The sequence below is a fragment of the Mustelus asterias genome, chromosome 11 (assembly GCF_964213995.1).
Source record: "Mustelus asterias chromosome 11, sMusAst1.hap1.1, whole genome shotgun sequence".
Classification (NCBI taxonomy): Eukaryota; Metazoa; Chordata; class Chondrichthyes; order Carcharhiniformes; family Triakidae; genus Mustelus; species Mustelus asterias.
In genome coordinates, this window is record NC_135811.1 from 101,829,390 (window position 1) to 101,853,164 (window position 23,775).

The 23,775-nt window shown below is 45.1% G+C and overlaps 1 protein-coding gene across 1 annotated transcript in view; it reads left to right on the forward strand.

The window, feature by feature from the left end:
• The window catches only part of med1 (mediator complex subunit 1), a 48,525-nt gene extending 42,627 nt beyond the window's left edge, over positions 1-5,898 (forward strand). Inside the window, exon 17 of the mRNA XM_078224136.1 lies at positions 178-5,898. Coding sequence (XP_078080262.1) covers positions 178-3,409 — 3,232 coding nt within the window. The 3' untranslated portion in view covers positions 3,410-5,898. The remainder of the gene's footprint in view (positions 1-177) is intronic.
• Positions 5,899-23,775: the final 17,877 nt, after the last annotated feature.

The window sequence follows — 23,775 nt, forward strand, 5'->3', positions numbered from 1 at the left end:
TGATTGTGCCGCCTGCTTTTCCCCGAGGCAGCGGGAAGTGTAGACAGTATCAATGTTTCTTGTTTTATTGAATTCCACTTTGAGACCAAGCTGAAGAGTTTTGTACTGTGGGGGTTGAAGCGCTGATGAATGAAAATAACCTTCGGTGATGTTACTAATGCCACCTGTGTTTTCCAGATGTATGTCCATCCCTGTGACGATGCGAGCAATCCGTCGAAAGGCTGAGACCATCCAAGCCGACACGCCGGCCTTGCCCCTCATTGCAGAGACCGTTGAGGACATGCTGAAAAGGAACCCACCCCCAGCCACCAGTCCCGGCTACAGCACACAGCTGGGCAACAACCCAGCAAGTGGCACCACGACTCCGACCAGCACCTTTCCTGGCCCCATCTCCACCATCTTCAATTTGGGAAACATGGGGGTGAAGGAAAGGCACGAGTCAGGGCACGGGGAGGATTCCTTTAAGGTAAACCAGAACCCCATCCTGACGAGTTTGCTGCAAATTACAGGGAGTGTCGGTTCATCCATTGGTTCAAGCCCTACACCGCCCGGCCATACACCACCACCAGTATCTTCCCCTGCAAGCAATACCAAAAATCACCCCATGCTCATGAACTTACTCAAGGACAACCCAAGCCAGGATTTCTCTACGCTGTATAATAGTAGCCCTTTGGAGAGGCAAAATTCTTCATCGAGCTCTCCGAGAATTGACGTGGCTTCAGGTAGCACGAAACAGAAAAAGAAGAGGACGAGGTCGCAAACAGATAAGCCCAAGCAGCAACAGACTGAGGAGGACTTCCAGAGAGAACTCATCTCCATGGACTTTGATGCTCCGAACAGTGTCTTTGATGTAAACCTGGCAGGAGATTCTTTGGACACTCCGCACATTACCCCTGCCCCCAGTCAATGTAACACACCTCCGACTACGTACCCTTCATCGGTGGTGCACACTCAGCAGTCCAGCATGCAGAGAATGGTGCGCCTACCGAGTACAGACAGCATTGGAGCTGATGTCACAGAGATTCTATCGGACATAGCGGAACAGACGGCAAAGCTGGCCACTACCGGGGACAACTGCCAGTCCATTGGGACGCCCGTAAGAGATTCTTCAAGCTCTTCTCATTCTGCTGTGAACAGTACGTTTGACGCGGATGTTTTCCAGGGTGAAGGCAATGAGAACACGTACACTGATCCTGCAGATTTAATAGCAGACGCAACAGCTACTCCGACCAGTGACTCTTCAAACCAGTTTTTTCCTGATGGAGTGGATTTTTTATTAGATAATCAAAGTGGAAATAATTTTGTGAGTGGCTATTTTGATGAGAACAGCCAGAGTGGTGACGTTGACGACACCAAGAGCTTTGCTTCGCAGGCGCTTGGCTCGATGAACGTGCAGGCCATGAGCAGTGACGCTGGAGAACGTTCCAAAGGGAGCAGCCACGCGGACATGGTGGATTTTAGCATGTTTACGAGTGGCAGCAAGTCTTTAGGACCATCTGATGGGATGGAACACAGCGGGAATCAGAGCCCTTTGTTGAGCACGGTGGAGGTCGGAAAAATTGACAAATCTCAAAAGCAGCGATCCGGGAAGGAAGGGAATGGCAGCGGCAGCAGCAGTTTATCCGGAATCGGCATCGATGGAAAACCCGGGAAACGCACCAGGACGCCATCGAATGAGGGCAAAAGCAAAGAAAAGCCTCCAAAGCGTAAAAAAACGGACTCAGAAAGCAAGTCCCCGTCTCATAGTGTGTCGAGTCGTCCTTTCACCCCACCGGCTAGCACCACTGGCTCCAAATCCCCTGGGAGCTCCGGCCGCTCTCAGACACCACCGAGTGGGGCTACGCCTCCGATCCCAAAAATCACAATTCAGATTCGCAAAGAAATGGTTGGCAAATCATCCTCGCACAGCCAGTTTGGATCGGGCCCTTCATCCAGCAGTAAAAGTCACCACTCTCATTCCTCCAACTCCTCTTCCTCCAGCAAAGTGAAAAGCAACAAGGCTGAAGGCTCTTCCGGTTCCAAGATGAGCAGCAGCCTTTATTCAGGTCAGAGCAGTAGCAGTTCGAGCCAGTCCAAGAGTTCTTCGCAGTCCATGGGCAAACCCAGCTCTTCTCCAGTCACCAAGCATGGGTTGGCCACCAGCAGTAGCAGCGGTAGCTTGAGTTCCAGCAGCAGTAGCAGCAACAAAATGAAACCTCAAGTTAAGTCGGCATCTTCCCTGGTTAATCCATCTGGAGGGAAACCCAATGTGTCTCCCTCCCACTCGAGACCTTCGGGCAACTTGGATAAACTTTCATCACCATTGAAACCCATTCCAGGGACTCCGCCGACAAAAGCTAAATCTCCAGTAAGCGCCGGCTCGGGAAGTTCTCACATGTCAGGGTCTAGCTCCAGTTCAAGCATGAAACAGTCCTCTGGCATGGTTTCCTCCAGTTCTTTGAGCCAGAAGCCTCCAACCTCCACCTCTTCTTCCTCGTCCTCTGCTTCCGCAATGTCTTCATCTCAAAATGCTCATGGAAATTTAATCAAGGGAAAATCACCAAGTCGAACCAAGAAGCCATCCTTGACTGCAGTGATTGACAAATTGAAACATGGTGTGGGTGGTGTAGGCGGTTCGGGTACGGAAGACTGTCCAGACGGTCAAATGGCTGCAGCAGCAATGCCTTCTGCTCATAGCTTGCCATCCAAGCACAATATGTCTCCTGCAGATTACCAGGGAAAGCGAGAGAAAAGCGATAAAGAAGGAAAATCCAAGGTCTCTGTCTCAGGCAGCTCAGGTGACAGCGGAAAGAAATCTTCCGACTCCAAGAACGGCGGCGGTACTGGTGTGGCAAAAATTATCATCAGCAAACATGATGGCGGTTCTCCCAGCATTAAGGCCAAAGTAACCTTGCAGAAGCCAAGTGACGGTAGCGGAGATGGTTTGAGGCCACAGATAACTGGCGCAAAAAACTACGGTTCACCGTTGTTCAGTGGTTCAACGCCAAAGCACGAACGGTGTTCACCAAGTTACAGCAAGTCTCCCGCCTACACCCCTCAAGGTGGCGATAGCGGCAGCGAATCGGGGTCGTCCTTTGCTGAGAAATCCCACCAGAACAGTCCGAGCTCAGACGACGACATCCGGCCGCTCCCCGAGTACAGCTTAGAAAAGCATAAAAAGCACAAAAAAGAGAAGAAGAAAGGGAAGGACAAGGATCGCGACAGGGACCGCGACAGAGACCGGGAGAAGAAAAAATCTCACTCCAGCATCAAGCCAGAAAGTTGGTCAAAGTCGCCGATTTCAACTGACCAATCCCTGTCTATGGCAGGGAACACGTCCCTGAACTCCGAAAGGTCATCTCGCCCCAGCCCAGCATTTTTGATTGGCGATGATGATGACCTCATGAATGTGGCTCTGATTGGTAACTGAGATGAAATGCATTGTTCTTAAAGCAAGACTGTCTACTGTACGACGATAGTATTTTGTTTCCGATTACACGAGGGCTCTTGGCTTTAAGCCGGTAACTCATCTCTATTTCAGCAGATCTGCCGGCGCATTCATAACAAAGTTTTCAAGGTGTTAAGTTTGTCGTTATTTTTGATGTCAGCAATCACTTATCAGCCAGTGTATGAGAGATGCAACTTTTTTTTAATACACTTTTGAGGGGTTGGGCTTTGTCAGGTTTTACATAAACATTTTTTGTCTTCCCTTAACTATCCCTTATTTTAAGGGAGCAAGGTCTACCCAAGTATGGGGAACCTTGTCTGAAGACTCCCTCCCCCCGAAACGAAGGGTTGGCCTCAGAAAAGTCTTAGCAAAGCTTCGAAGCTTCTAAACCTGGCTCGATCCAACTTGTGTTTGGCTCCCACGTTTTACAGCTTTTTCTTTTAATGACTGAGATCTATTTTAAAATCAAAAGAGGCTGAGACTTTGCGTGCTAAAAGTCTTACATAGTTTTCAAATAAAGATGGCCCATGTGAGAGCTTTCTCCCATGTTTCCCATCTCGCATGCGAAAGATAGCAGATTTTATTTAACTGTTTGCCAGGCCCAAATTCTTTTATGTAAAAACCTAAGATGCTTTTAACATGCTTTATTTTTAACTATTTATTAATCTCTTAATTTCAGTATTTTTTCATACGCTTATTGAAATCATTTTAACAGCTTCTTTGTAATCCTTTTTGAAGTTGAGGTTGTGCGTTGCTTTGTTGTGCTGCAGTTTGTTTTCTCCCAGTTTTTTGTGAAGAGTAAGAATATGTGCTATTATTTGTGTCAACACTTTGAGGCTGATGGTTTTGTTTATTTGAAGGATGTTTCCATCATTTTTCTGTCACCTTCTGTCGAAATTCACTGTGAGAATTTACCTCGTCACCTTTCCGACTTCCTCCTAGTTTCATGCCATGAGTTGGGCAATAAAGGATTTTGCATGCAAAGGAACCGAAGGGGCTTAAACTGAAAACATTCACCTATTATCTGAAAAACTGAACCAGCCAAACTTGCTCACTGATCTCCCAGATCCGCGTTACATTTAATGCAATTTTGCGTCCACAACATAACCAAGTGGTACATAAATGTTCGCCCATTTGTACTGATGGTAGATTGGTGCCCCCTGCCTGACCATTACTTAAACGCTGTTCCCAAGAGGAGGGAGAGAATCCTGACATAAAATGATATCTGCAGTGGTTAGCACTGCTGCCTCACAGCGCCAAGGACCGGGTTCGAGTCCCAGCTTGAATCACTGTCTGTGTGGAGTTCGCACATTCTCCCCGTGTCTGCGTGGGTTTCCTTCGTGTACTCTGGTTTCCTCCCACGGTCCAAAGATGTGCGGGTTAGGTGGATTGGCCATGCTAAATTGCCACTTAGTGTCAGGGGTAAATGAGGATAGAGCCTGGGTGGGATTGTGGTTGGTGCAGACTCGATGGGCTGAATGGCCTCCTTCTGCACTGTGGGGATTCTGTGGTTCTATAGGATGCTTAAATCCAAGGCAATAACTCTTAATGCTCCCCTGGAGAAAAACACGATTGGTACCAAAACAGAACAGCGCTTAATTGAAAACTCAAAGAGCTCATGTACCATCTTCACATTCCTGGTGGGGAGGGTCCTGGCCCACATTAACCATTTGATGTATGTTTACTGGAGGAGTGAAGCATCTTTAAAGCAATTGTATCATCCATGCAATAAGACCGTGAAAATCGTAGACTAATGGTCAACCTGGCTTTGTCCCTTTGTTGGATGAACATTTTAATTCAAGACTTTATGAATGAACAAAGAATCTAGAAAGGGAAACACAATGAACATAAAAAAAAGAAGGTTCCTTTCAGGGTTGTTCTGACACTAGATTTTAATAAAAGCTACAGGTGGGTGGCACAGTGGTTAGCACTGCTGCCTCACAGCACCAGGGACCTGGGTTCAATTCCAGCCTTGGGTCACTGTCTGTGTGGAGTTTGCACGGTCTCCCCGTGTCTGCGTGGGTTTCCTCCGGGTGCTCCGGTTTTCTCCCACAATTCAAAGACGTGCGGGTTAGGTTGATGGGCCGTGCTAAATTGTCCCTTTAGTGTCAGGGGGACTAGCTAGGGTAAATGCATGGAATTATGGGGGTAGGACCTAGGTGGGATTGTGGTCAGTCCCGATGGACTGAATGGCCTCCTCGTGCATTGTAGGATTCTATGATCTTTCTTACAAGTCATTTACAAAATATTTACGAGTGCAGCGTAACTGCGCCGACTGCTCATATCCATTTTAAAGTGAGTGTTGACGACCTGAAAATTAAATTTGGGACCCTAAATAGTTATTGAGTTGTTTAGATCTCAACAGTGGTTCAGATAACGGAAGAGTTTTTTTGCCTGCTGCCCTGTATATTGTTGTCCAGTTTGGCCAAAGAAATCATACTCAATAGTATTGCCAAATAAAGGTTCATTGGCATTTTGCTCAGTTGATGGATGATTTTGATGAATGATAGCAGTTACAATTTATCCAGTGTGTAAAGGTGACTACTGAATGTACTGAACAGCTGTGAAGGGTCTGTGACCAGAATCGGATAGGTTGTATTGTGCACATGGCCGGTACTTTTTACTGAGCTTGGGAGAAAGGCTGGCATTTATGGATCGGACACTTGTTTATGCACCCAACCTGATTTTGTTTTGCCAACTGAAGTGAATGGAAAGAAAATGTTTTGGGTGTTAATGGACAGGTGATCCACGCCACCAGTGCTCCACCCACGCTCAAAAGCGAAAATTCTCCTCATTCTCTTATCTTAGAGCAGTTCTTGGCTTTACCAGTGCCAGATCAACCTCAAGAGTATTTCCTTTCCTCTTCCCGTTGACCTTAGCTCAGATTCTCATATCCAGTGTACATTTGTTGCATCACTGTGTCTTTCATCAGCCCTCCCCAATGCTTGGTCCTCAAGGCACTGACTCTTACAAGGGCAGAGGAATGCAAACACCAGCTGCCAACCATTACTGCAACCAAGTAGCCGTCTTTTATAAGCCATGGCAGAGAGTGTGTCAGCTGGCTCTTTGACTGTGATGGGCATTGTTTCAAAGCCCCGTCCTGTTCTTGACTAACATCCTGTGCAGTTGCAGCTTCCAAACAGTGTCACATGATGGTAATCAGGTTAAAGTCCAACAAGTTCATTTGGAATCACGAGCTTTCGGAATGCTGCTCCTTCATCAGGTGAGTGGAGTCGCCTGCTGAAGGAGCAGTGCTCCGAAAGCTCGTGATTCCAGAATAAACCTGTTGGACTTTAACCTGGTGTTATGAGACTTCTTACTGTGCCCACCCCAGTCCAACGCCGGCATCTCCACATGATGGTAATCAGGAGCAGGAACGTGGGCTGACTTGCCTACCGCTGGTGTGGGGGTAACCCCCCCCCAACCGCAAACCCGATTGAGGTCAGCTCACTCAGCAAAGACTGCAAACCCACCCTGTTTTATTCATTGGTTAAAGCTTGTGCATTTTGTGTTGGGGAATACCTTGTTTCTTGGGCAGGAGAATACGTAGATTGTAGCAGTTTCTTAATAAAGGTACAGACGGGGAAATAAAAGTATTTGTGGGGATTCCATCAGGCATCATGAGAAAGTATCTTGTACAAAACTGACGACTTTTATTGGTAAAATTGAAGACACCAGTCATGTACAATTCTTTTTTAAGATCAGTCAAGTTTGAAGAAAATTGCATTGACAGTATTAAGAAAATCATTCGATTCACACTGAGAAATGTTTTCAAAATATGAAATTAAGCCCCGTCATTAACAAATGACAGCGTTTATTATACTTGTAATTTTCCAATGCAAAAGCTTTCGTATTGTTTTTGCCAGCAGTGTGTGAAAGCCACAATTTTAGCAACAGTGTACTTCAGATTGCCTTTGGCACAGTTCAGCAGCTCAGAAAAGATGCAGATGCTGCGACTTTCTCAACCGCTATGTTTTATGCACCCTGGCTAACCACAGGTGTGATACCAGATGATAGAAGCAAAACATTACAGCACAGGAGCAGGCCATTTGGCCCATTGAGTCTGTGCCAGCGGTAAGCTCCACCTGAGCCACTTAAACAAATCCAGCATTTTGCTTGCTCCCTGCACCTTTTATTTGCTCCTCTCTTTTGAGCGTCTGTCCAAATCTCCTGCAGATGAGTTTATGGGCTGTGTTTCAATTAGAATCTGTGACTGAAATTTCTGAATTCCCCACACCTACAAAAAAAAAATCTTTGTTTTAATCCTTTGGCGATTATTTTAAGTTGGGGCACTTTTTGTGAAATACAAAGGGGAAGCGGTCAAAGTGCACATCTGGTTAATAAGCAGCCAAAAGGGAACAAAGTAGGTTCATTGTGTTTGGACTCCTCCCCGGAACTGCTCCGCCTGCAATTCTTAGTCCATCCTTCTCTTCCAGCTGCTGACTGGCCTGAGCTAGCTCCAACATTTTGTGCTTTTATTTAAATTTACAGCGTGATGGTTTTCTTTTTAATCCCCTCTGCAATTCATAGATATGACGTGTAGCGGCTGTCGTTTGAATCAGTTCTACTTTCATAAGCATTTCTCCAGTTATTGGAAGCAGACTGATGTTCAGGGGGCAGGAAAAATGGGGCGGCACAGTGGTTAGCATTGCTGCCCAGGGACCCGGGCTCGATTCCCAGCTTGGGTCACTGCCTGTGTGGAGTCTGCACGTTCTCCCCATGTCTACGTGGGTTTCCTCCGGTGTTCCAGTTTCCTCCCACAGGCCAAAGATGTGCGGGTTAGGTGGATTGGCCATGCTAAATTGCCCCTTAGTGTCGGGGGAGGTTGGGAGGGGGGGGGACTAGCTACGGTAAATGCATGGGGTAGGGTCTGGGTGGGATTGTGGTTGGTGCAGACTCGATGGGCCGAATGGCCTCTGTCTGCACTGTAGGGATTCTATGGATTCTAAAAGAGCACAAAAATCAATGAAAATGTTGAAACTTTTATGGAGTGTTGAAGTATAAGTCTTCAATCGGGCTGGGTGAGAATGTCAGGCAGTGAGAATGATTGCTGAAAGGCAGAACAGACAAGAGGAGCCAAATGGCTAACTCCTGTTGCTAGTTTGTATATTTTCAATGGAGGCCACCGTTATCAGAATTGACTGAAAAGCAAATAACCATTTCTTGATGTATTGTTGGAATTTTAATTGAAGTTGGACACACTGATGTACAATTTACATTTTCCCAATGCTTTCACGTGGTGTTGCGTATGCCTGGATTGTTGGTGCAGAATCTCTTCCCAGTAGCCTGGAGAGTTAAGTTACTCCTCTGTATTAAGCTAAGCAGGACAGACCAGAACGCCTAATCTCTCATTCCTCGTCCATGCTGAGTTTTATTGTAGCCTTGGTTATCCCTTGGCTTTAGGGAGGAGAAAGACCATCCTTAATTCCTCATCGCTGCTCAGTCATCCCCTGTCAGAAAATATGGGGGCGCTGGGCAAAGACAGCAGATAGTCAAATGACCAAGAACAGGCAGCCAGTCTAGCCCAGAATGAAGGAGGACCCCTTGGTGAGGCATCAGCAAGCACCCTGGAACTACCCCGGCAAGAGTGGGTGACGACAGTAATCGCAGAGAAGCTGATGCAGTGAAGCCATTTCAGAATCCCTATTCTGGAACTAAAGATTGCGTTTCCCCCACCCTCCCAATTAGGCAGCCATTTCGAAGTGTTCATTGGTCGGCTCTGTATATATAAAAATGAAAGTCAAAATGTGTGATTTTTCTTTTAAATTATTTCCAGAAGCATTCAGATATTTGGTTTTGTAAAAAAAACTATTTTTATACATATTTTGGCATAACACCTTGTAATTTCTCTTTGTATAGTGATCTTATGGTGTGGCAACTAAGGTTCCCAGTGTTTGCCTCAAGCAGATGTAGGTAAAGAAAATGGGGTGACTGTTTTGGTATTCTGCTGAGCAACTCTTGCCTTTTCTTTCCATCCAGCATGTAAATTGATTTGCAAATTTCCTCTTATTTAACATAAAGGCTAGATTTGTGCCGTACCTTTTTTTTTTGCAAAATGTAAATGTATTTTGTTTCTGGCACGCGCATTGCAATAGAGGGTGTTAACTTTGCGGAGAAAAAAAATATACAGGTGTTATTGTTCATACTTGGAAATAAGCATTTTAGCAGAAGCATCTCTGCGTGTTAACAATTGCATCTTCAGGAACCTGATCTGTACACTGCAATGTTGAATGGTTCTGGCATTGTAATTCTGACGTTCCCATTGCATTTGTTTTTTTTTAAAATAAATTGTGGGGAAGCTGGGGGGATGATTTGAGTGTACAACGTCCTTTTGTTTTTGATACCTGTGTTTGACAGACTATTGGGTTTGAAGGCTTTCAAGTGAAGTACCTGTGAAGTACATTCAGAATCTTAGAAGAAGGCATTTCAGTCCATGACAGGGCTACCCCATTAATTCCACTCCACTCCTGCAAGTATTTATCCAATTCCATTTTGAATGTTGCTATTGGATCTGCTTCCGCCACAACCCAATGCAGCGCATTCCAGATTTTAACAAGCTGCTGAGTGAAAGTCTGCACATCACTCTTTTATTTAATTTTTTACTGTTCTCTACCTTTTATTTCTTTATTGTCTTTCTTCATTTTTCTTTCCCCCTACTTTATCCCCTTCCCTTACCTTTCTTCCCCCTTTGCTTCTCCTTTTCTAAATTCTACCTCTGTCCCATCCATTCCATACACCCCCACCCCCCCCCCCCCCCCCCCCCAACATCTTCATTTCAGCCGTTTGGCCATTCGCACCTTCTATTCTTTCTATGGGCTGCCATTAGCAGCCTTTCCCCCTGGTTTCTGTGGCTATGACTCATCACTCATTCCCACACCCTGCAGTATAAATATCTCCCACTTTCTGTGCCTTTTAGCTTTGACAAAGGGTCGTCTGGACTCGAAACATCAGCTCTTTTCTCTCCTTACAGATGCTGCCAGACCTGCTAAGATTTTCCAGCATTCTCTGTTTTGGTTTCTGCACATCACTCCTAGTTCGTTAACGTTTGTCCACCTAGTTACTAACTTTTCTGCTATTGAGAATAGTTTCTCTTTTCGCTCTTGTCAAAGCCATTGATTTTTTTCATGATTTTGAACATCCTTCTCAAACATTTTAATGTGAATGAGAGGTGAAAGGTCGTCTCGACCAGAAGCACTAACTCTGTTTCTATCCATCAATGCCGCCTGATCTGATCTGAGTATTTCCAACATTTTCTGCTTTGATTTGAGATTTTCACCATCCGCAGTATTTTGCTTATCTCTTAACCTGAACAACTCCAGCTTCTTTAGTCTCGCCACATAACTCAAGTCCCTCATCCTGTATTTTCTAGTAAATCCCTTCCGCACCCTTTCCAAGAATTTGACATCTTCCTAGTGTGTGGTGTGCAGGTTTGAACACAGTACTCGAGTTGGGGCCTAACCAGTGTTTTATAAATGTTTAGCATAACTTTTTTTGCTTTGTACTCACTGGCTCTGTTGTTAAAGGATCGCATGTGCTTTTTAAACAACCTCAATCTGTCCTGCCATCTTCAAAGATTTATGTACATACATTACCAGATCGCTCTGTTAATGCACCCCTTTTAAAATTGTAAATTTTAAAATGTAAATAAAATTTTAATTACTTGTGACATACATTTGCATTGTCTCGATCCAGTTCCTGGTAGACTGCGATACATTGTGCAAATTACAATTGTTGGAAGCGCTAGACCTCACATTTTTGACCTCACAGTCAACAACCATGGGTCAATTTGATGCGTCACATTTGGGACGGGATCAATTTGATGTGTCACATTTGGGATGATGCAAATTTGCATGAAGGCTTGTCGAACCTGCCCGTCCTGGGCATACTTCACGCTGAGACTTTTTCTATTGCTGAAACAATTTGGCTTAACTGAAATATCAGTGAGGAGAATCATCGAATCCTACCGTGCAGAAGGAGGCCATTCGGCCCATCGAGTCTGCACCAACCACAATCCCGCCCAGGCCCTATCCCCACAACCCCATGCATTTACTCTAGCTAGTCCGCCCGGACACTAAGGGGCAATTTAGCATGTCCAATCTACCTAACCCGCACATCTTTCAGACTGTGGGAGGAAACCGGAGCACCCGGAGGAAACCCACGCAGACACGAGGAGAATGTGCAAACTCCGCACAGACAGTGACCCAAGCCGGGAATCAAACCTGGGTCCCTGGCGCTGTGAGGCAGCAGTGCTAACCACTGTGTCGCCCAAGAAGAAAGATGCCTGTTTGTGCAGCAATTAATCATGTCTTACAATGTCCCCAAAGCACTTCGCAGACAACAAATGACTTTGAGGTACAATTGTTGCTGCCGAGGCAACTACGACCATTTTGCAAGATCTCGCAAAAGACAGTACAATGGCTAACCAGTTAACCAACAAGATAAGTCTGAACCACTGGGCCAAATATGTGGGTCTCGTTTTAATATTTCAAAAAATTGGAAACGAATTATTCTGTTTTTAAAAAAAAATAACTTCCAGAACAACTTCTGAAAGCAGGATCTGGGGTTCTGCCATGTTGAATCAAGTGAGTCGAGGAGGTCTTTTCAGATGTTATGTTGGTTCACATTGAAGCGAGTTGGGATTACTGTCTCTTGATGCCGATCTAGGAGAGTGAAGCATTGGTGTAGGAGATGGGTGGAGATGGGATTGGATAAGCATAGGAGATATTGCAGAGCAGAAAACAGGTGGGGGAGTGAAGTTTTGATTTATTGTCACAAAAATTAATGTACAGTGAAAAGTATTGTTTCTTGCGTGCTATACAGACAAAGCATACTGTACATAGAGAAGGAAAGGAGAGAGTGCAGAATGTAGTGTTACAGTCATAGCTGGGGTGTGGAGTAAGATCGCCAAATCTGTAAGAGATTGAATTAAAGCATTGTGAGAGAGTTTATAAGAGTTAGAATAAAGTTTTAGAAGCATAGAACAAGAATAAAAGATAGAATTAGAAGGTATGGTGGGTACAGCTCGCAAGAAGTTGCAACACTCCAGCGCCATCTTGGATGTCCTTTCCTTGGTTAGCTAAATTACTCTTTCAGGGAGCTGGCTAGTTGGTCAATTTAGACAGGTCGATGGATGAACAAGGTTGCATGTTCCAATACACCAAATAAACTGAGGTGGCTGATCGCCACTGGAGTCAGGACGCTACAATCAACTTCAACATTCTTCAAATAGTACGTCAGGATTTATTTTTCTGATTGTGATCTGGTGACTGACGCTGAAAGTGCAGGTGTGCTCCACATCAGAAGAAAATGGGTGAAGTATCGGTGGGAAGCATATGGGATTAATTGAGTAGCTTAACTAAGGAGGCACCGTGAATGTCTTGTGTGGGGTTATTCTGTGATTCAAGTCGACATCTCTTGGGAAGAAGCAATAGCTGCAAAGAAGTAAATATCTGACTTCAGAGATGGAACATGGAGACCAAATATGGGGAAACTGCAGCTGAGAGCCAGAACCATCCTGTAACGTGGAATGGAATGGAATGAGAGACATGGTTTAATTATCACTAATTGATGGTATGTAATGGGGGTAGCTGGTTTTAAGGATGGGTGTAGTGGAGTCAAATTTCAGCTTCCTTTTCAGCATCCTAATTAACTCGTGGAGATGCCGTCATTCAGATGAGGTTGTGCCGCCTTGTCCTAGCAGATGTAGATAGTGCAATTCAAACTGGCACAGTGGTTGGCATTCCTGCCTCACAGCGCCAGGGACCCAGGTTCGATTCCCGGCTTGGGTCACTGTCTGTGTGGAGTTTGCACGTTTTCCCCATGTCTGCATGGGTTTGCTCCGGGTGCTCCGGTTTCCTCCCACAGTCCAAAAGACGAGCTGGTTAGGTTGATTAGCCATGCTAAATTCTCCCTCCATGTACCCAAACAGGGGCTGGAGTGTGGCGACTTGGGGATTTTCACAGTAGCTTCGTTGCAGTGTTAATGTAAGCCTACTTGTCGCACTAATAAATAAACTTAAAAAACATTTGCCCTAACTTACATACGTCTTCCTATCTGAGGATTGCAGAAACTGATTAAAGCAAACCTATGATTGCCCCAGCCAAAACCAACTGACTGAACTTATTCTGCATATTGGAATCTGGCTGATCTGTCACACACTCTTAATTTTTGCCAGTCCCCTGGAAACATTTCTCAAAGCCACTAAGTTGGTGTGCTTGTTGGATGTGAATTAGAGTCACAGGCTGCTATTTTACGACCTTGCTCAGGTGAGACTTGTAAAATCCCACCTGAGGCCGACGGAGAATTCCGTTCTGCGAGTCTCGCCCACCCCGATTCCGGGGCAAGCGTGGTGGTAAAATTCCAGCTACAGAGTCCAACCGGACAGAAAAGGCCCTTTGCCCACTGAGTCTGTACCAACAACAACCACCACTAAAGTCGCGCTAATCCCAATTTTCCATATCCCAGAATATTATATTTCAAATGTTCATCCAAATACTTTTTAAGGTTTCCAGCCTCCACTACCTTCCCAGGCAGTGCATTCCAGATTCTCACCACCCTCTGAAAATGGTTTTCTTCTCAAATCCCCTCTGAATCTCCTACCCCCTCACCCTAAAACTATGCCCTCTCGTGATTGATCCCTCAATCAAGGGGAGTGGTTGCTTCCTATTTGCCCTGTCCAAACCCCTCATAATCTTATACATCTCAATCATGTCCACCCTTGGCCTTCTCTGCTCTAAAGGAAATAATCTGAGCCTATCCAGTCTCCTCTTACAGCTCAAATGCTCCATCCCAGGCAACATCATGGTGAATGCCCTCTGTACCTCCCCTCCCCTCCCCCTGCACCCCACCCCTACAGCCTTCCTGTAGTGAGGTGACCAGAACTACACACACTACAACTCTGGCCAAACCAACATTCTATACACAGCTCCAACATAACCTCCTTGCTGTTATACTCTATGCCACAAATGATAAAAACAAGCGTCCCATACGCCGCCTTAACTCCTTATTCACCAACTCTGCTGTTTTTTGGGACTTGTGACTAAGCATCCCAAGATCCATCTGTTCCTCTGAGTTTCTTAGTGTCCTGCCATTCATTAAATACTGTTCTGTTACTACTTCCATAGGGCATCACCTCACGCTTATCAAGGTTAAATACCATCTGCCACTGCTCTGCCCATCTGACCAATCCATCTATTTCTTCCTGTAACCTATGACCATCTTCACTATTAACCACCCTACCAATCTTGGTGTCACCTGCAAACTTGCTTATCATTCCCCCCACAAACTCATCTATATATAAAACAAAGCAATAAGGAACACAACACTGAACCTTGTAGTATGCCACTGGACACTCACCTCCAGTCACTCAAACAGCCTCCACCACTACCCTTTGTGTCCTATTACTAAGCCAGTTGCAGATCCATCTTGCCAAGTTTCCTTGAATTCCATTTGCTTCAAACTTCTCGATCAGTCTCCCGTGTGGGACCTTGTTAAAGGCTTTGCTAAAATCCATATAAACCACATCAACTGCACTTCCCTTAACCACACACTGTCGAAAAATTCTATCAAATATGTTGGGCATGACCTCCCTCTGACCAAGCCATGCTGACCACTCCAGAAAGAACCCAAACTTTTTCAAGTGGAGATTAATTCTCTGCTTCAGAATTTTCTCCAACAGTTTCCCTACAACTGACGTGAGACTCACCGGTCTGTAATTCCCTGGTTCATCTCTATCACTCTTCTTGAAAAGTGGAACCACATTAGCCGTCCTCCAGTCCTCTGGCACTCACCAGGAGATGCCGGCATTGGACTGGGGCACTTACCCGGTGGCCAGAGAGGAATTAAAAATGTCAGAACCCCCATTTTCTTGCCTCGCCTCCCACAGACGCCTGGGATGTAATTCATCCAGGCCTTGGGTCTGTTTTTAAGGTCTATTTTTAGGGTCTATTTATTTTAAGGTCTATTTTTAAGCCCATCAAAGCCTCCATTTCTTATGTCAAACTGCTCAAGGTCCTTCCAGTGCCTTACCCTCAATTCTGTACCTAGGTTCTCCTTCTGCCGAGTGAAGACTGATGAGAAGTATTAATTTAACATGCTTCCACTATCCTATGTCTTCACACAACATTGCCCCCTTGGTCTCTCATGGGCCCTATTCTTTCCCTGGTTAACCACTTCCCCTTAATGTATTTATAGAGTATCTTGGGATTCTCCATAAAATTATTCACAAGTCTTTATTCATGCCCCTTTTTGCTTTTCTAATTGCTTTCTTAAGTTCCCTCTTGCACTTCCTATATTCCTCTAGGGCCGCAATTGAATTGCTCCCTTTGGACTTGCTAAAAGCCTTTCTCTTCTTCCTTATCCAACTCTGAATTGTCCTAGACATCCAGAGTTCCCTGAATTAATTGCTCCTACATTTTCCCCTATGGGGAACATGTTGGACCTGTATTCTCCCCATTTGCTTTTGGAATGCCCCCCACTGCTCTGCTGTAGACTTTCCCGCAAGGAGCTGTTCCCAGTCAGGCCAGATCCTGCCTTATTTGACTAAAATCTGCCTTCCCCCAATCCGAAACCATCTTTGCAGGCCATATTTTTCCTTGTCTGCAACAAACCTGAACCGTACCATGTTGTGGTTGCTCTCACTAAAATTCTCACCCACTGCCACATTGAACATTTATCCAGCTTCATTCTCCAAAATCAGATCAGCACCGCTCCATCGCTTTTTGGGCCTTCTACATATCAAAACAAAAACTCCCCTGGATGAATTTAAAGAAATCTACCCCCCTCGAAGCCCTTTACACTATAACTATCTCAATTTATGTTGGGAAGTTGAAATCCCCGAGTATAAATATCCGATTATTTTTAAACTCCTCAGTGAATTGAGGAGGAAACCCACGCAGACACGGGGAGGATGTGCAAACTTCACAGTTATCCGTGGCCGGAATTGAACCCAGGTCCCTGACGCCGTCCAAGATATCTTCTCTCCTTGCTGCAGTAATTGACCCCTTAATTAATAACGCAACACCACCTCCAGTTTTTACACTCCTCTGTCTCGCCTAAAGATCCTATACCCCGGAATGTTGAGTTGCCAATCCAACTCTCCCCTCGGAGAGGGAGTGACATGGTGGCACAGTGGTTAGCACTGCTGCCTCACAGCGCCAGGGACCCGGGTTCAATTCCAGCCACGGGTAACTGTGAAGTTTGCACATCCTCCCCATGTCTGCGTGAGTTTCCTCCGGGTGCTCCAGTTTCCTCCCACACTCCAAAGATGTGCGGGTTAGGTTGATTGGCCATGATAAATTGACCCTAGTATTAGGGGATTAGCAGGGTAAATATTTGGGGTTATGGGAATAGGGCCTGGGTGGGATGTCGGTGCAGACTCGATGGGGCAAATGGCCTCCTTTTGCACTGTAGGGATTCTATTCTATGATTCTCAGCCATGTCTCTGCTTTGGGATATGCTGAGCACATAAAAGGCATAACAATGCAGACTCTTCCTTAGTAGGTATAATAACTCATTCTCACCGCGGTTGCATCCTGTAAATACTGTGGGTATTCAGTCTAAACACTGCAAAATCTGTGCCATTCTTGGACACTTTTCTTCATATTTCTGATCAATCACCTGAAGAATAAATTCTAGGAGAAAGTGTTTGTGGAACTGCAGCATTTGTTGAGTAATTGGTAATGATTCATCCAAACTAGAGGAATTTAGACATGTTTTTTCTTATTGCAATATATGATTAATGTGAGTCTCTAGCCCAAGTCCCATTTAATTTTTGGAATCCAAGTTATAGACCATGCACCCATTAATATTTGCATGATTAACAGTGACAGGCATAACTGATGTATGAAATGTATTGGAATTACTTTGGCATGTCTAGAGTTTAATATATGAAGCTACATTTTGTTTATTTAGTTCTTCCATGTTAAACCAATCCAATAACATTAATTAAACAAATATTATCGGTAGTCTAAGGGTAGGGCTCCATTAGTTGATAGCTGCTTAACTTTTAGCTTCCCATAGATCAATGGCTCATAAATAAACTTGAATGATATGTCCTAGAGATGACCAGAGTCCAATTAAGGTGTTTATAACAGCGATGTGGTGTATAGAACATGACCGTCTAGTATGCGAATCCAAAACAAGGAGACGTAATATGGGTGGCACAGTGGTTAGCACTGCTGCCTTACAGCGCCAAGGACCTGGGTTCAATTCCGGCCTCGGGAAACTGTGTGGAGTTTGCACGTTCTCCCCGTGTCTGCGTGGGTTTCCTCCGGGTGCTCCGGTTTCCTCCCACATTCCAAAGATGTGCAGGTTAGGTGGATTGGCCACGCTAAATTGTCCCTTAGTGTTTCAAGATGTGTAGGTTAGGGGGATTAGTGGGGTAAATACGTGGGGTTATGAGGACCGGGCCCGGGTAAGATGCTCTTTTGGAGAGTCAGTACAGACTCGATGGGCTGTATAGCCTGTTTCTGTACTGTAGGGATTCTATGATAATCTTACAACTCAAGCTAAACTGATGAGCAATGAATTGAGGAAATATTTCTTCATAAAGGATTGCAAGTGCAATAGTCCAGAAAACACCAGTTGCAAAGTTAACTGAGGTGTTCCACAGGGAGATGATAACTCTTTAGGCAATAAATGTATTATAAGATTTGGAGAACAAGCAGGGAATTGGGATTAAGAAGTTAGAATGTTCATGCCACAGTTGATATCAGTTAGCTTAGCACTGGGTCTGGTGCCATCAAACCTACATGACTTGCTGCCATTGCTAACTTACCACTGGGGAGCCAAGAATCCTCTTTGTCAGTTACAATCTAGTGTAGCAAATTTGCTTAATGTGGAATGGATGGATTTATTTTGGGGACAGAGTGAGAGAAGATGATTGCACCTATAAATATGCAAAACTGATCTGATCACATGTATCTCAGATCAGCATGAATTGGAATCCTCGGGAGATTGGGTGGGGGTGCGTTGGATGTTGCATTCATAGAAGAGGGGTATGGAATTGTTTCTATCCAGAGGGCGGTGAACGTGTGGAATTCACTACCACAGAAAGTAGTTGAGGCCAAAACGTTATCTAATTTCAAGAAGAAATTAGATATAGCTCTTGGCGCTAAAGGAATCAAGGGATACGATGATTTGATGATCACCCATGATCATAGTGAATGGAGGAGCAGGCTCGAAGGGCCGAATGGCCTACTTCTGCTGCTAGTTTCTATGTTTCTAACAGAAGGAATTGGCAGGTTTAGAAGATGCAAATTCTGGTGATGCAGTTTTGTTTGTGTGTCATGAATAACCGAATGAAAAATCTTTTACTTTATTTTATTTGTTCATGGGCCGTGGACATCGCTGGCTGGGCCGACATTTATTGCCCATCTCTGAGGGCAGTTAAGAATCAACCACATTGCTGTGGATCTGAAGTCGCATGTAGGCCAGACCAGGTAAGGACATTAGTGAACCAGATGGGTTTTTGCGACAGTGGTTTCACCATCATCATTAAACTTTTAATTCCAGATTTTTATTGAATTCTGATTTCACCATCTGCCGTGGTGGGATTTAAACCCAGGTCCCCAGCGCATTACCCTGGGTCTCTGGATTACTGATCCAATGACAATACCATCACACCACCGCCTCCCCAAAATTAGAAGAATTTGTCTCACTTGTTTTAAAGCATCAATCATGTTCTTCCATTGTGACCATAGAAGTAGGCCATTCGGCCCTTCGAGCCTGCTCCTCCTTTGTCATTTTTGGCCATTTTAAGTTTTAAAGTTTATCTATTAGTGTCAGAAGTAGGCTTACATTAACACTGCAATGAAGTTACTGTGAAAATCCCCAAGTCGCCGCACTCCGGCGCCTGTACAGGTACATTGAGGGAGAATTTAGCATGGCCAATGCACCTAACCAGCATGTTTGCAAAATTAACTGTGCTTAATTTATCTGTGCAGCCAACAGGTCCACACCTATTGGTGCAGCCAATAGGCATGCACCTATTTGTTTAGCCAATCATTGCCATCATCAGTGCCTCAAAATAAGGCAAAATGATGTCTGCCAGGGCTTTATGATTCGTGTGTCCTTGTGTGATTCCGCAGGCCCGGCCCGGAGCCGCAGGCCCGACCTTTGCGCAGGGAAGACAAGAGTTACCCTGAGGCAGGGGATTCTTGAGCCAGGATTCTGCTCTCTCTCATTCCACTGTCGTCACTTCTCCGCAGCAGAGTTTATCCTGCCAGTTTCTAATTGTGCAGTAGCCGAAGCATTACCACATGGCATGGTTGGTGGAAAGTTCCTCCCAATTTGCCCCTTTCAGAGTGAAGCCTTCAGAGTGTCTTTTTCTTCAGAGCAGGGGTGCCATTGTTATGTTGTGAAAATGGGATCTGCTTTGGAAGTGGGTTATTTGACATGTGGATCCAGTGTACAGAGCCGAGGAGTAGATGTTGTATGATCCTGTGCGGAGGAATGGCTTCGGTTAGGATACTGGAGTTTGTTTGCGTGCTTTCCCACTTGACTTTGAGTATCCCATGGAGACAGCAATGGTAGAAGTCCTCCAGTTTCTCCTGGGTGTGCCTTTGGTAGGTGACCCATGTCTCGCTGCCATCGAGAAGGATGGTGACAAGAGCATCAGAGACTAAAGGCAGCCGATAGGTATGCACCTATTTCATAGAAATCATAGAAACCCTACAGTGCAGAAGGAGGCCATTCGGCCCATCGAGTCTGCACCGACCACAATCCCACCCAGGCCCTACCCCCACATATTTACCCGCTAATCCCTCTAACCTATGCATCTCAGGGGCAATTTTAACCTGGCCAATCAACCTAACCTGCACATCTTTGGACTGTGGGAGGAAACCGGAGCACCCGGAGGAAACCCACGTGTGGGTTCTACATATGACAGTTCTACATATCCTTAACTAATATGCAGCCACCTGCCAGGGCAAATCAGCTATCGGATTTATGCAACTTTTAATAACATAAGTTTGCATTTAGAAAAACAAGGGAAAGATAGAGTTCAGACTTAAGATTAAAAGTGTCCGAGCAAATGGCTACTATGATGACAATCCTAAGTAACATGGACCCACTCACACTGTAAATAAGTGGGTCTTTTTCTGATTGGCAGTCAGTGACGAGTGGGGTTCCGCAGGGATCTGTGCTGGGACCCCAGCTGTTCACATTATAGACTAATGATTTGGATGAGGGAACTAAATGTGTTATCGCCAAATTTGCAGATGATTCAAAGTTGGGTGGGAGGGTGAGCTGTGAGGAGGATGCAGAGATGCTTCAGCGTGATTTGGACAGGCTGAATGTGTGGGCATCTGCATGGCAGGTGCAGTATCATGTGGATAAATGTGAGATCATCCATTTTGGTAGCAATAATAGGGAGACAGATTATTACTTGAATGGGTGTAGATTGAGAGAGGTGTATACTCAACGAGACCTTGGAGTCCTCCTGCATCAGTCACTGAAAGTAAGCACGCAGGTAAAGCAGGCAGTAAAGAAGGCAAATGGTATGTTGGCCTTCATAGCGAGAGGATTTGAGTATGGGGATAGGGATGTTTTGCTGCAATTGTGTAGGGGATTGGTGAGGGCACACGTGGAGTATTGTGTGCAGTTTTGGTTTCCTTATCTGAGGAAGGATGCTCTTGCTATAGAGGGAATACAGCGAAGGTTTACCCAGGCTGATTCCTGGGACGGCAGGTTTGTCATGTGAGAAGAGACTAAGTCGATTATATTCACTGGAGTTTAGAAGAGTGAGAAGAATCTCATAGAAACTTATAAAATTCGAACAGGGTTAGACAGGTAGATTCAGAAAGAATGTTTCCAATGGTGGGGGAGTCCAGAACTCGGGGTCATAGTTTGAGGATAAGATCTTTTAGGACTGAGGTGAGGAGAAATTTCTTCACCCAGAGGGGGTGGTGAATCTGTGGAATTCACTACCACAGAAAGTAGCTGAGGCCAAGACGTTGTCTGATTTCAAGAAGAAATTAGATATAGCTCTTGGGGCTAAAGGGATCAAGGGATATGGGGGGAAGGGGGGATCGATGATTGAATTTGATGATCAGCCGCGATCAAAGTGAATGGCGGAGCAGGCTCGAAGGGCCCAATGGCCTATTCCTGCTTCTAGTTTCTATGTTTCTAAAATACACAACTCTGGAAAACAGGAGAGGAAGAAATCTCATGTATACATTCCTGTTTGATACTTTCTCTGTATGAAAAGAATAAAAACAAATATTTTATAAAGATATGACATGCTGTAAAGTTGTTCATCAGCTCTTCAGTTGACTTTTAAGTTTGGCTTCGTTTGGAATCTCTTTGTCAAGAGTCAGTGCAGCTAGAAGAATAATTCCTAAAGGTTACTATTCGACACCGAGTTGCAGCAGTGATACAGCAATTTGTAAATGTGCCACGTTGTCTAATCATTGCTAACAAAATGTTGTGATCAACACTGGGCAGATCTGGCACTTTGCTCCCTGAAGAGACACCAGGTGGTTCCTGGCACGTTCCACACACAGACAGCCCTGCTTGGTTACAACACTCTCTGCGTAAGAATACATTATCAGCTTATGAAGCAACAATTCAAATTACTAGAAGTGCCGTTTTGAAGGAGCGGCTTGGCTCAATGTATTATGGAGAGAGCAGGTACAAGATACAGTCTGCTTCTTGCTCAACTGTTCCTGTCAAACTGCTCTTCAGGTGTGAAGCTGCATAAATACAGGAAAGAGAACAGATTGCAAGATTGTGCTGATGGGTTAGATGAAGTGAGGCAGGAGGATTCTTGTGTGGAGCTTGAAGTTGATGAACAAGATCGCCGTGATGAATGACTGAATATAGAGGGCTGCATTTGAAGGGACGGCACAGTGGTTAGCACTGCTGCCTCACAGCGCCAGTGAACGCAGGTTCGATTCCCGGCTTGGGTCACTGTCTGTGCGGAGTCTGCATGTTCTCCCCATGTCTGCGTGGGTTTCCTCTGGGTGCTCCGGTTTCTTCCCACAGTCCAAAAGACATGCTGGTTAGGTGCGTTGGCCGTGCTAAATTCTCCCTCAGTGTACCCGGACAGGCACCGGAGTGTGGCGACTAGGGGATTTTCACAGTAACTTCATTGCAGTGTTAATGTAAGCCTACTTGTGACACTAATAAACAAACTTTAAACATTTGGGCAAGATGAGATTTTGCAGGGTGACGGCAAAGGAAACAATGGATTTTGATTTGATTTATTATTGTCACATGTATTGGGATACAGTGAAAAGTATTGTTTCTTGTACGCTATACAGACAAAGCATACCGTTCATAGAGAAAGAAAGGAGAGAGTGCAGACTGTAGTGTTACAGTCATAGCTAGGGTTTCGAGAAAGATCAACTTAATGCGAGGTAAGTCCACTCAAAACGTCTGATGGCAGCAGGGAAGAAGCTGTTCTTGAGTTGGTTGGGAAGTGACCTCAAATTTTTTATATCTTTTTCCTATCGGAAGAAGATGGAAGAGAGTATGTCCGGGGTGCATGGGGACCTTAATTACGCTGGCTGATTTTCCGAGGCAGCGGTAAGTGTAGACAGTCTCAATGGATGGGAGGCTGGTTTGCGTGATGGACTGGGCTTCATTCACAACCTCTTGTAGTTTCTTGCGGTCTTGGTCAGAGCAGGAGTCATGCCGAGCTGTGAAACAAGAATTGAACCTGGAGATGACAGAAGTGTGATTAAAGATTTTGGGCACCTTGGAGTAAGCCAGAGGTCCAGACTGGTAATTCTGTCCATCAAGAACTGATGGTTTTGGTGATGGATCGGCTATAGGATTCCAACATCAGCTGTGTTTTGAACGGGGTGCCAGGTTTGCACATAGTGTCTTCCAAACTGAGCAAACTTTTCTCTCCTTACAGATGCTGTCAGATCCGCTGAGATTTTCCAGCATTTTTCTCTTTTGGTTTCAGATTCCAGCATCTGCAGTCATTTGCTTTTATCCACCATCTGCCATGACAGGATTCGAACCCTGATTTCCAGGTCATTAGCTGGGTTTCTGGTTTAATAGTCTAGGTTAACAACAGTGTATTGCTCAACTTCATCATCTTTGACAAAGGGTCGTCTGGACTCGAAACGTCAGCTCTTTTCTCTCCTTACAGATGCTGCCAGACCCGCTGAGATTTTCCAGTTTGGAAACACAGAAAGGAATAAAGTCACTGGCAAAGGAGCAGAGTCCATGACCGTGCCAAAACAAAACAGGTGCTTTTGTCGTCAGTGTTCATTTGAGGGAAATTATGATTCATCCAAAAAATATGTTGGCAGTTTGACAGCACAGAGATGGTTGGGTAAAGAGTTTATGCTGTGTGCCATTAGGATATGCATGGAAGCTTGCCTGCAGATGGTGTC